The 14190-nt window shown below is 34.5% G+C and overlaps 1 protein-coding gene across 2 annotated transcripts in view; it reads right to left on the reverse strand.

Moving 5' to 3' along the window:
* RC3H1 (ring finger and CCCH-type domains 1) overlaps window positions 1-14190 on the reverse strand; it is a 90106-nt gene that overhangs the window by 34904 nt on the left and 41012 nt on the right. For both annotated transcript variants that reach the window (XM_077157039.1, XM_077157038.1), the window contains exon 6: window positions 1521-1653. In XM_077157039.1, coding sequence (XP_077013154.1) covers window positions 1521-1653 — 133 coding nt within the window. The remainder of the gene's footprint in view (window positions 1-1520; window positions 1654-14190) is intronic.

Consider the following 14190-nt stretch of genomic DNA (forward strand, 5'->3'; position numbering starts at 1 on the left):
GGAGACAATGTCAAAAAGAGGTAACAGCAGACTAAACCCTGAGAGACCCAGGAAAGGATTTTGACTTTTACTCTAAGTGATGGAAAGCCACTGGAGTTGCCACTGACAGGTTTTGGGGACTGCAGTTCATTTTTGGACAGGATATGTCTGAAACTTATTATTTATCTAAGCAGTAGTGTTGGATATACAAAAACAGGGGTCAGCCAAAAGATCTGGGCTGGAGATAATACTATGCTTCACAGACTTTAAAATACCATCAATTGTAGCAGCAGTATTTTATGTGCAGCTAAAGAGAAAAAGATATTTTTAATTAAATTATGATAACAAATTGGACAAACGTACCCCAATATAAAAAAACGCCAAACCTTGAAAAAAAGATGAAGGACTCAAACTGATGAAAGACAGTAAATTGTGAGTCATACAGGTGCTATTTAAAGCAATGAGAATAAATAAAATTATCTGGGGAATGGGTATAAATGGCAAAAAGAGAAGAGAAGGTACAAGGATTAAATTCTGGGGCACTCCCAAGGTTAAGAAGGCTATAGAGATGAGAAGAACGTTAAATGATAATGGCAGGTCAAATACAATGAGAACAACACTGACCTTTGGAATTAGCAACATGGAAATCACTTGTGATCTCAACAAAAGCAGATTTACAGAGGTAGAGATAAATGTTTGATAAGAGTGGGTTCAAATGAGAAATGGGAAGGCAGGCCATGGTGGCTTAGCAGGCAGAGTTCTCTCGCCTGCCATGCTGGAGACCCAGGTTTGTTGCCCGATGCCTGCCCATGTAAAAAACAAACAAACAAACAAAAAAAACCACACACACACACAGGACATGATAGAAAGTATTAGCAAACATCTAAGAAAATGGGTCTGGAGTAATGAAAAGATAATAGTGTTAAGAGATATTTGGGAGCCTATTATCTATAAAGAGTTAACACCTGATGCTGGGAAAGAATGACTATCATTGACAAAGAATGAAGACAATTTACTTCCAAGAGAAAAGTAGGTATTCTTTAATGGCAGAAAGTAAAAAGAGTAGTAAAATGAGACAGATACCGTATCCAGAGAGGTCAGAAGAGAAGGATACAGAAAGAAAAGGTGTTAGGAGAGTTTCTATATCAAGGAAGTAGCTGACAACAATATTAAATGCTGAAGACAATTCAAGTAATTTAAGAACTGAGAAGTTATCTTTGGAACAAGAGACTAGTAAATTATTAGTGAATGTTAAAAGAGTTTCAATTCAGTAATAGGAATAAAAGCAGGAACAGTGATAGTACAGAAGCTAAACCATCTAAGTATAATGAAGGCTGGGTATAGTTTAGGCTAAGGGAAAGGAGCAGGAAAGAATTTACTAAGTACAGACAGATATGCAAGAGAGGATAACTAATGGAAAAAAGATCTGGAATAATTATTCTGAGAAATTTTAGAGGAATATTAACAAAACATAATTAAAAGAATCATTGACCAGCACAAGAAGACACAGAAGACAGTCCATTAAGTTTCTTTGGGTTTACCTGGACTAGGGTCAATGTTTGCCAACAGTTCCAAATGGGGTCTCAGACGGTTTAAGTTAGCTGGATCTCCAGTTCGCTGGAGAGCAATTGTTAGTTCCTGAACACTTTGTGCAAATGAAGCTGGAGTCTGCAACTTAAAAAAGATAAATATTAATTTTCCCAAAGGCTAGATAATTATTTTGAAATAAAGCATATTCACAATATTGCAATCATTTTTATAATTCATTAAATTTAATTTTTATTCTTCTATGCACGTGACACTTTGGCCAGATTGGATTTCCACCTATCTGAACAAACCCTGCACTTCTCTGTATCCATGGCTTAGCACATCTATGAGTTGAACTCCTAGTCATTCCTCATATGTGATACCTTTACCAACTCAGCAATTTGGAAGGATTCTTTCCATCCTATGCTCTTACAAGACCATGTTAGTCTGATTATTAGGTTTCTTCTAAATAATTGAAATTTCGAAATACAGCCTAGGGAAAATGTTATATAATAGTAAGAACAATGAAACTGAAGTCAGTCAAAGTGAGCTTGCGTTTAGCTCTGTTACAAATTTAGCTCTGATCATGATACTGATATAACACTTATAGACTCAATATGAAGTCTATCTGATAAGTGGACCAAATAGTTTCAAAAGTACACTATAGCTCAAAAGATCCTAATATTGGTTTGGAATTCTTGGAAGTTATGAGGCTGTGTATTTTTCAGAGGCTCAACACACACTCTGGCATCCACTTCTCTAAGCTGGCCACACTATGTTTAACAGAAAAACAAACTGATTACATGATAGTAATTAAGAGTTCTTACTTGGAAAAAATTAGCTCTCTATGCAGTTCATTAAAATAGATGACAATCTACCTCCCTCCCCAGAAAGGTCACTCTATAAAAGATAATTTTTAAAAATCACCCATTTTTAAAAACATGAGAAATAAGTTACTATTGGAATGCTATATGCATTGCAATGTTGTCATCCCTTAATATTTAAAAGCATTTTTATTTTGCTAAAAAATTTTATTACATTTCAAAGAAAATCTGTCTAATATAATGAAGACACCCTGGTATCCACCAAGACAACTAACATGTCATTATCATTAAATATATATATATTTAATATATATCGGCTTAAGAAGGTATCCCACCTGACCTACTTTTAATGGCATATAACAGTATTCTGAGCACATAAATCAAAACTTCTTTAATCATCTATTTTCTTCTTTATAAATAATTTATCAACTAAGAACTTTGGGCTGATAACCTTTCTGAAAGTTTGCTTATTTCCTTAATTTCATGGGAATAGTAAATTTGGTCAAAGGACATGAATATTTTATGGCATTTTATTTCCTGACAAATTGCTTCTCAAAAGATTTGGAATGCAATTTATAAACTATCAACAATATTTGATAATATGTTTTTCTTACTAATTTCCCAGGCAAGGTTTGGTATGTTACTGTTTTAAATGTTTACCACTTTATTATAGGGGCTAAATTATATCCCATAAGTAGATATATTTCCTTTTTGTAAATTCTTCATTCATGTTTTTTTTGTTGTTGTTAATTTGTTTTATTAATTTACTAGGATTGGTGCATTTCTTATTACTTTTAATAAATTATCTATTTGCAATATATCCAGTATGATAGCCTTTAGAGCTATTTAAATTTAAATTAATTAAAAGAATAAAATAAAATTTCCAGTTCATCAGTCGTGAAAGTTACATTTCAAGTCTTAATAGCCATGTGTGGGCTAGTGTTCACCTATTGGATAGTGTACATATAAAACATTTCCAACATTGTAGAAAGTAATATCACTCTACATAATAAAGAAATGTATGTGACATATGTCACAAAAAAAGTTTACTACTTTGTTATATGAAGATTTCCTAATACAAAATTCAAGGCATTTGGTCATGATGTGAGAAAATTTATTACATGATACACACTCAATTATATAATTCAATTCAGATAAGGAAGTCAAACTTCTTGTAGAATCTTTATGAAAACAAGTCAATAGGCCTAAGAGTCATCCCCAGGAGAACCTCTTTTGTTGCTCAGATGTGGCTTCTCTCTCCAGCCAACACAACAAGCAAACTCACGACCCTCCCCCTGTATACGTGGGACATGACTTTCTGGGGTGTGGACCTTCCTGGCAACGTGGGACAGAAATCCTAGAATGGGCTGAGACTCAGCATCAAGGGATTGAGAAAATCTTCTCAACCAAAAGGGGGAAGAGTGAAATGAGAGAAAGTGTCAATGGCTGAGAGATTCCAAACAGAGTCGAGAAGTTATCCTGGAGGTTATTCTTACGCATTAAATAGATATCACCTTGTTATTCAAGTTGTAACGGAAAGGCTGGAGGGAACTGCCTGAAAATGCAGAGCTGTGTTCCAGTAGCCATGTTTCTTGAAGATGATTATATAATGATATAGCTTTCACAGTGTGACAATGTGATTGTGAAAACCTTGTGTCTGATACTCCTTTTATCTACCTTGTCAACAGACGAGAACGTACAGAATAAAAAGAAATAATAGTCAATAATGTCTGTGTATTGTTTGTAATAAAAATATTAATTAAAAAAAAGAAAGAATAGGGGGAACAAATGTTAAAATAAATTTAGTTTGAAATGCTAGTGATCAAAGAAAGGGAGGTAAGGGGTATGGTACATATAAATTTTTTTGTTTTTGTTTTCTTTCTTTTTCTGAATAGATACAAATGTTCCAAGAAATGATCATGATGATGAATATGCAACTATGTGATGACATAGTGAATTACTGATTATATATGTAGAATGGAATGATCAAAATAGGAATGTTTGCATTTGTTTGGTTTTTTGGTATTAAAAAAAAAAAAAAGTCAAGTTTCTCTTCAGAGATAGAAAGTTACTCCTTTAAGATATCACTACTATTTCTTTCAAGGAGTTATAATCAGTCAGTCACATAAACTTCAGAAATAAGCACGTATCCAGGGCTAGGAGTTTCAGGAAAAATTTGGTTAAAGGCATACAGGGAAGACTTACGGGATAGAGCAAACAACATACATTATACTGAAAATTACCCATCAAGCAGCTACAATATACATTTTCCAATACTCTTTTGATACTGATAACTAATATTTCAAATAATTCTATCTTTGGGAATAGCAAAGTAAATCAATAAATAAACAAATAAATAAGGAGTAGAATAATCTCATAAGAGCTTTGTGACTATAAATATGGACTCTAGAGCCAGAATGCCTGGGTTCAAATTCAGGTTCTGTCATTTACTAGCTATGTAACCCTGGTAAATATATTTAACCTCAATGTGCCTCTATAAACAAGTGATAGTACTGAGTTGCTCAGAGGCTTAAATGAATTATTTTAAAAACATCAGGCACATAGTTAAACTTTCAGTAAGTGTTAACTATTATTGCATTTAGAACTACTCTCTATATCTTGACCCTAAGTCTTTCAATTAAGTATAGAGTGGTCCCTAGAGTTAGTAATTACTTAAATCTTATGCATTTAAGATATTAAAAATTTATAACATTAGTAAGCATACTATATACTCTCTGATGCCTTAAGGCTTTTGCACAGCTCTGTCATATACACTTCATGTGAATTATAACAAAATCAGTTACATTATTATTCTAGTTTTAAGAGCCCTTACAGGTAGAAATAAATAATGGACCCTGACCTAACTCTAATGGTCTCTTCATAACAGACAACAGATAAAATGGAAATAGGTATACTGAAAATTTTCTTAAATTTACAATGGTAGTAATTTTATCATTATGTAAATTTATTCTAGCTGAGAATCATAAGAAACCTCAAATTATAGATTCTCCAGACAATTAAATGGCTGCTATAGGGAGAGAATTAAGGCATTTAGAAAAGGGTTTAATTCACACAATGATCAATTTTAATGCTTGTGACAAAGAAAGCAACAATAATCAGAACAGCATGGTACTGGCACAAGGATGGACATATATTTCCATGGAAGCAAACAGAGTTCAGCAAGCAAAAGAAAAAAAACTTCTTTTTTAATTAGAGAAGCTGTAGATTTATGGAAAAATCATACAGAAAATAGTGTTCCTATATACCTGCATTATGAACATTTTGCATTAGTATGGTACCATTGTTACAACTGATGAGAGATTATCATTGTAATTGTACTTTAGTTTACAACAGGGTTCACTGCCCTATGTCTTCTATTTAACTTTCTATTCTAGAAACATATATACAACCTAAAATTTGCCCCTTTTAACCATAGTCAGATATATAATTCACATATAAGTCACATCACCACCATTCATTTTCTATCACCCCAAACAGAAATTCTGTACCAATGAAACACTTTAATATGCAACCTCACAAAAGGTTTTTTTTTTTTAAGGATAAATACCTTAAGAAAAAATATTTCTGATTAAGGAATCTTGGTCGATTGTGATGATGAAAAAGTATTTAAGCCCTCTAGCATCCTATATTCTGGAGCAGCTAGAAGGAAAAATAAGATGGTGTAGTGGCCCAGGACAAATTCTGGGGTCTTTCCCATGACCAGTTGCTGAGCAGTGCTTTAAAAATTATTGCTTTTTTATGTATTTGCTTTGTATATATGTTATACTATACAATAAGAAAAAGTTAAAAAAAAAAAAAAATAGAAGCAGACAATCTGAGAAAAAAGCCTACAGGCTTCAGATATCTGGGAGAGGAAGGTTTGCACCCTGGGAAAGAGAAGGGAACAACCAATCTCCTGTAAACAGGTAAACTACAAAACAACTAACAAGTAAAAACACAGGACAAGACAGAGGTCCAGTAAAAAAAGGAAAACCCTGCCTAATGCATTTAACCGTGAACATGCTTTTCTAACATGAAGGCTGAAGTTCAAGAAAATCTCTGTATTATCACGAGCTAGTTACAAAACAAGGAAACAGACATCCCAGGGAGTAAATTCCAGAGTTAACATTTTAAAATATTAAAATATATGTTGTGCAACAAAACAATACAAGACAAAGAAAATAGGAAGTGATAGCGCATCCAAACTAAGAGGATAAAAATACAGAAAGCATGACAAAGACAAGAAAACGTGGACACAATGAACAAAACCTTTAAAATTTAACTTAAAAATGCTTAAGGAGATGAAAGACTGTTCAAAGAATTAGAAGATATCAAGAAAATGGTGAATGAAAAATATGAGAATCTAAGCAGAGAGAAATTTGAAAAAGGAAAATTAAACTTGCAGTTGAAGTCTATAATACCTGAAATGAAAGATGCCCAAGAAGTGCCGACAATGCCATCCTGACCAAAAGGAGAAAAGTATAACAAATAAAGTATCAGTGGCAGAGAAGAGTTCAAATAGTGTTAAGCAGTTACATTTACACAAGCTTCAGTTAGACACTGCTATCTCTCACAGTTTGTAAATCCTAATCAAAACCATTCCTGCCAACCCTAATGAGCACCTAGGGTGTTATATGAGATCCTACAAAGGTTCCATGCACTAGGATTACTATCCAGAGGCCTAAAACCTCCCTCCAGATATGTCCCTAGACCAGATGGATCCTGAAATACAGTCACTCTAGAACATCAACTAGTTCGATCTGCCTAATTCATATTACTGACAGCAACTTCTAACATGAAAAAGTTACAACAGGCATAGCCCAAATACCCCTGAAAAGTGGGAGAAAGGTCAAAGTGATGTTATACAGAACAGGGAGGGATTAACAAATGAGTATGATCCCTGAATCATTATATTGATATTTTTTTTTAGTTGCCAGTTTCTTGGAACAGCTAGAAGTAAATACCAAGAAGTACATAGTTCTGATCTATGCCAAACTCTGAAATTTGTTCTGCAACTAATTGTGGTATGCTTTTAAATTTACTGCTTTTTTTGTATATGTTATTTTTCATAAAAAAGAAAAAAAATAAATTGTGATGATAAATGCACAGCTATATGATGATATTGTGAACCACTGATTTTACACTTTGGATGATTACATGGCATATGAATATATATCAATAAAATTATATTTAAAAAAAAAAAAAGATGCCCAAGAAGATTTTAAGACCACAAAAGAGCTGTTAGAAGAAAGAATAAGTGATCGTGAAGACAAGATACCTGAAATGAGCCTGGTGGAGGAAGGTTTGGGACACCATCAAGTGCACCAATATATGCATTATTGGAGTCCCAGAAAGAGAAGAAAGACAAAACAGAGCAGAATAGTCAAAGAAACAATGAGAGTACTTCCAAAACGTAGGAAAAGACATGAATAATGCACATCCAAAAAACTCAGACATCAAATAGGAAAAACATGAAGAAAAACACACCCAGTTATATACTGATTACACTATCAAATGCAAAAACAAGGAGAGAGTTCTGAAAGCTTTAAGAGAAAAAGTAAGGTGTTAAATACAAGGGAATTCCAGTAAGACTGAGTGTTGATTCTCACCAGAAACCATGGAAGCAAAAAGGCAATGCACTGAAATACTTAAAAGTGCTGAAGGAAAACACCAGCCATCCCTCAAAAAATGGAGAGATTAAGACATTCTCAGATAAAAGCTAAGGGAGAACATTATCACTAGATCTGCCCTACGGGCAATTCTAAAGGGAGTTCTTCAGACTAAAAGCAATGGTCATAAGATGGGGTTCAAAACCACATTAAGAAACACAGCCCTGCAGTAAAGGTAACTAACCATTTGGGTAATTATAAATTACCATACTATTATATTGTATTATTTGGTATGTAACTCCACTTCTTAAGTACTACAGGTGCTAAAGTACAAATACACAAAAAGCTGTATTTGGTCACACAATGTACAAAGATACAGGGGATAAAAAGTACAAAAAATTGGTGAAGTATTGCAGCTAACAGGAAAGGTGTATGTGCATGCTACCGAAGCTAAATTGGTATCAAACCAAACATAATTGTATATATTTAGGATGTTAAATTTTAACCCTATGATAAACACAAGGAAAACAGATGAAAAATATCCAGACTGAAATGAGAAGGCAATCAATATGGTACAACACAAGAAAGCAAATAAATATTAAAGTAGGCTTTAATAGAAGTGAGGGACAAAAAAGGTAAAAAAAAAAAAACAAAAACACACTGTGCTGGTTTGAAGCACACCCCAGAAAAGCCACGTTCTTTTAATCCATTCTGGTGGGTGCAGACCTAGTATGGATGGGACATTTCCCCACTGAAATCAACTGATATTTGACCCAGCCCATTCAGGGCGGGCCTTAATCCTTTATAGGAGTTTGTGAAGAGGATTAAAAACAGTAAAAGCCCAGAGAGTTTAAAGAGAAATACCCTGTGAGAAACAAGCAAAGACCAACAGGAGCTGAGAGAGAGAGAGAACCATTAAAACCAAAACTCAGGCGAGAAGGACAAGCAGACATCAAGATTTGCCTTTCATGCGACAGAAGAACTCTAGATGTCAGCAGATGTTCCTCAGAGACATTATCTTTCTCTTAATGCCTTAATTTGGAAATTTTTATGGCCTCAGAACTGTAAATTTGTAAACTAATAAACACCCATTGCAAAAGCCAAGCCATTTCTGGTGTACTGTATTCCAGCAACTTCAGTTAATTGAAACACAAAGGCTAAATAACAAAATGACAGACGACTTATAATATCAAGAATTAATTTTAAATGTAAATGGATCAAATTTTCCAGCTAAAAGGAGAGATTGGCAAAATGGATTAAAAAGCTCAAGTCAAATTTATGCTGTCTGCAAGAGAGTCATTTTTAAGTCAAAGATTCAGGCAGCTTGCAAACTAGAATATCCATTAAAAGTAGAAGACTTTGGAAAAGAATGGAAAAATTTGAGCAGGGGCTCAGGGAATTGAATGATAATATGAAGTGCACAAATATACATGTTGTGGATGTCACAGAAGGAGAAGAGAAGGGAAAAGGAGGAGAAAAACTAATGGAAGAAATTATCACTGAAAATTTCCCAACTCTTATGAAAGACCTAAAATTACAGATCCAAGAAGTACAACGCACCCCAAAGAGAATAGATGCAAACAGGTGTTCTCCAAGACACTTACTAGTTAGAATGTCAGAGGTCAAAGAGAAAGAGAGGATCTTGAAAGCAGCAAGAGAAAAACAATCCATCACATACAAGGGAAACCCAATAAGACTATGTGTAGATTTTTCAGCAGAAACCATGGAGGCTAGAAGACAGTGGGATGATATATTTAAATTACTAAAAGAGAAAAACTGCCAACCAAGAATTCTATATCCAGCAAAATTGTCCTTCAAAAATGAGGGAGAAATTAAAACATTCTCAGACAAAAAGTCACTGAGAGAATTTGTGACCAACAGACCAGCTCTGCAAGAAATACTAAAGGGAGCACTAGAGTCAAATACGAAAAGACAGAAGAGAGGGGTGTGGAGAAGCGTGTAGAATGAAGGAAAATTAGATATGATACATATAATACAAAAGGCAAAATGGCAGAGGAAAGTATTACCCAAACAGTAATAACACTAAATGTTAATGGACTGAATTCCCCAATCAAAAGACACAGACTGGCAGAATGGATTAAAAAACAGGATTCTTCCATATGCTGTCTACAGGAAACACATCTTAGACCCAAATAAACATAGGTTGAAAGTGAAAGGTTGGGAAAAGATATTTCATGCAAATAACAACCAGAAAAGAGCAGGAGTAGCTATACTAATATCCAACAAATTAGACTTCAAATGTAAAACAGTTAAAAGAGACAAAGAAGGATACTATCTACTAATAAAAGGAACAATTAACCAAGAAGACATAACAATCATAAATATTTAGGCACCAAATCAGAATGCCCCAAAATACGTGAGGAATACACTACAAATACTGAAAAGGAAAAGAGACACATCTACCATAATAGTTGGAGACTTAATTCCCCACTCTCATCAATGGACAGAACATCTAGACAGAGGATCAATAAAGAAATAGAGAATTTGAATATTACAATAAATGAGCTAGACTTAACAGACATTTATAGGACATTACACCCCACAACAGCAGGATACACCTTTTTCTCAAGTGCTCATGGATCATTCTCAAAGATAGACCATACGCTGGGTCACAAAGCAAGTCTCAAAAAATTTAAAAAGATTGAAATCATACACAATACTTTCTCAGATCATAAAGGAATGAAGTTGGAAATCAATAATAGGCAGAGTGCCAGAAAATTCACAAATACGTGGAGGCTCAACAACACACTCTTAAACAACCAGTGGGTCAAGGAAGAAATTACAAGAGAAATTAATAAATATCTCGAGGCGAATGAAAATGAAAACACAACATATCAAAACCTATGGGACGCAGCAAAGGCAGTGCTAAGAGGGAAATTTATGGCTCTAAATGCCTATATCAAAAAAGAAGAAAGGGCAAAAATTCGGGAATTAACTGTCCACTTGGAAGAACTGGAGAAAGATCAGCAAACTAACCCGAAAGCAAGCAACAGGAAAGAAATAACAAAGATTAGAGCAGAAATAAATGAAATTGAGAAAATGAAAACAATAGAGAAAATAAATAAGAGCAGAAGTTGGTTCTATGAGAAAATCAACAAGATTGATGGGCCCTTAGCCAGATTGACAAAAAGAAGAAGAGAGAGGAAGCAAATAAATAAGATCAGAAATGGAAGAGGAGACATAACCACTGACCTCACAGAAATAAAGGAGGTAATAACAGGATACTATGAACAACTCTATGCTAATAAATACAACAATGTAGATGAAATGGACAAGTTCCTAGAAAGGCATGAACAACCAGCTTTGACTCAAGAAGACATAGATGACCTCAACAAACCAATCACAAGTAAAGAAATTGAATCAGTCATTCAAAAGCTTCCCGAAAAGAAAAGTCCAGGACCAGATGGCTTCACATGTGAATTCTACCAAACATTCCAGAAAGAATTAGTACCAACCCTGCTCAAACTCTTCAAAAAAATTGGAGTGGAGGGAAAGCTACCTAATTCATTCTATGAAGCCAACATCACCCTCATACCAAAACCAGGCAAAGATATTACAAAAAAAAGAAAACTACAGACCAATCTCCCTAATGAATATAGATGCAAAAATCCTCAACAAAATTCTAGCAAATCGAATCCAGCAACACATTAAAAGAATTATACATCATGACCAAGTAGGATTCATCCCAGGTATGCAAGGATGGTTCAACATAAGAAAATCAATTAATGTAATACACCGTATCAACAAATCAAAGCAGAAAAATCACATGATCATCTCAATTGATGCAGAGAAGGCATTTGACAAGATTCAATATCCTTTCCTGTTGAAAACACTTCAAAGGATAGGAATAGAAGGGAAACTCCTTAAAATGACAGAGGGAATATATGAAAAACCCACAGCTAATATCATTCTCAATGGGGTAAAATTTAAACCTTTCCCCCTAAGATCAGGAACAAGACAAGGATGTCCATTATCACCACTGTTATTCAACATCGTGTTGGAGGTTCTAACCAGAGCAATTAGATAAGAAAAAGAAATACAAGGCATCAAAATTGGAAAGGAAGAAGTAAAACTATCACTGTTTCCAGATGATATGATACTATACATCGAAAACCCGGAAAAATCCACAGCAAAACTACTAGAGCTAATAAAGGAGCACAGCAAAGTAGCAGGTTACAAGATCAACATTCAAAAATCTGTAGTGTTTCTATACACTAGCAACGAACAAGCTGAGGGGGAAATCAAGAAACGAATTCCATTTACAATTGCAACTAAAAGAATAGAATACTTAGGAATAAATTTAACTAAAGAGACAAAAGACCTATACAAAGAAAACTACAAGAAACTGTTAAAAGAAATCACAGAAGACCTAAATAGATGGAAGGGCATACCGTGTTCATGGATTGGAAGACTAAATATAGTTAAGATGTCAATTCTACCTAAACTGATTTACAGATTCAACGCAATACCAATCAAAATCCCAACAACTTATTTTTCAGAAATAGAAAAACCAATAAGCAAATTTATCTGGAAGGGCAGGGTGCCCCGAATTGCTAAAAGTATCTTGAGGAAAAAAAATGAAGCTGGAGGTCTCGCGCTGCCTGACTTTAAGGCATATTATGAAGCCACAGTGGTCAAAACAGCATGGTGCTGGCATAAAGACAGATATATCGACCAATGGAATCAAATAGAGTGCTCAGATATAGACCCTCTCATCTATGGACATTTGATCTTTGATAAGGCAGTCAAGCCAACTCACCTGGGACAGAACAGTCTCTTCAATAAATGGTGCCTAGAGAACTGGATACCCATATGCAAAAGAATGAAAGAGGACCCGTATCTCACACCCTATACAAAAGTTAACTCAAAATGGATCAAAGATCTAATGTAACTCAAAATGGATCAAAGATCTAAACATTAGGTCTAAGACCATAAAACAGTTAGAGGAAAATGTAGGGAGATATCTTATGAATCTTACAATTGGAGGCAGTTTTATGGACCTTAAACCTAAAGCAAGAGCACTGAAGAAAGAAATAAATGAATGGGAGCTCCTCAAAATTAAACACTTTTGTGCATCAAAGAACTTCATCAAGAAAGTAGAAAGACAGCCTACACAATGGGAGACAATATTTGGAAACAACATATCAGATAAAGGTCTAGTATCCAGAATTCATAAAGAGATTGTTCAACTCAACAACAAAAAGACAGCCAACCCAATTACAAAATGGGAAAAAGACTTGAACAGACACCTCTCAGAAGAGGAAATACAAATGGCCAAAAGGCACATGAAGAGATGTTCAATGTCCCTGGCCATTAGAGAAATGCAAATCAAAAACCACAATGAGATATCATCTCACACCCACCAGAATGGCCATTATCAACAAAACAGAAAATGACAAGTGCTGGAGAGGATGCGGTGAAAGAGGCACACTTATCCACTGTTGATGGGAATGTCAAATGGTGCAACCACTTTGGAAGGCAGTTTGGCGGTTCCTCAAAAAGCTGAATATAGAATTGCCATACGACCCAGCAATACCATTGCTAGGTATCTACTCAGAGAACTTAAGGGCAAAGACACAAACGGACATTTGCACACCAGTGTTTATAGCAGCATTATTTACAATTGCAAAGAGATGGAAACAGCCAAAATCTCCATCAACAGATGAGTGGCTAAACAAACTGTGGTATATACATACGATGGAATATTATGCAGCTTTAAGACAGAATAAACTTATGAAGCATGTAATAACATAGATGGACCTAGAGAACATTATGCTGAATGAGACTAGCCAAAACTAAAGGACAAATACTATATGGTCCCACTGATGTGAACAGACATTAGAGAATAAACTTGGAATATGTCATTGGTAACAGAGACCATCAGGAGATAGAAATAGGGTAAGATAATGGGTAGTTGGAGCTGAAGGGATACAGACTGTGCAACAAGACTGGATATAAAAACTCAGAAATGGACAACACAATACTACCTAATTGTAATGTAATTAGGTTAAAACACTGAATGAAGCTGCATCTGAGGTATAGTTTTTTTTTTCTTTTTTTCTTTTTTCCTCTCTATGATCGCTTTATTTCTTTTTCTGCTGTCTCTATTTCTTTTTCTAAATTGATGCAAATGTACTAAGAAATGATGAATATGCATCTATGTGATGATATTAAGAATTACTGATTGTATATGTAGAATGGAATGATTTCTAAATATTGTGTTAGTTAAT

Source organism: Tamandua tetradactyla, chromosome 4 (genome assembly GCF_023851605.1).
Source record: "Tamandua tetradactyla isolate mTamTet1 chromosome 4, mTamTet1.pri, whole genome shotgun sequence".
In the NCBI taxonomy this organism is placed as follows: Eukaryota; Metazoa; Chordata; class Mammalia; order Pilosa; family Myrmecophagidae; genus Tamandua; species Tamandua tetradactyla.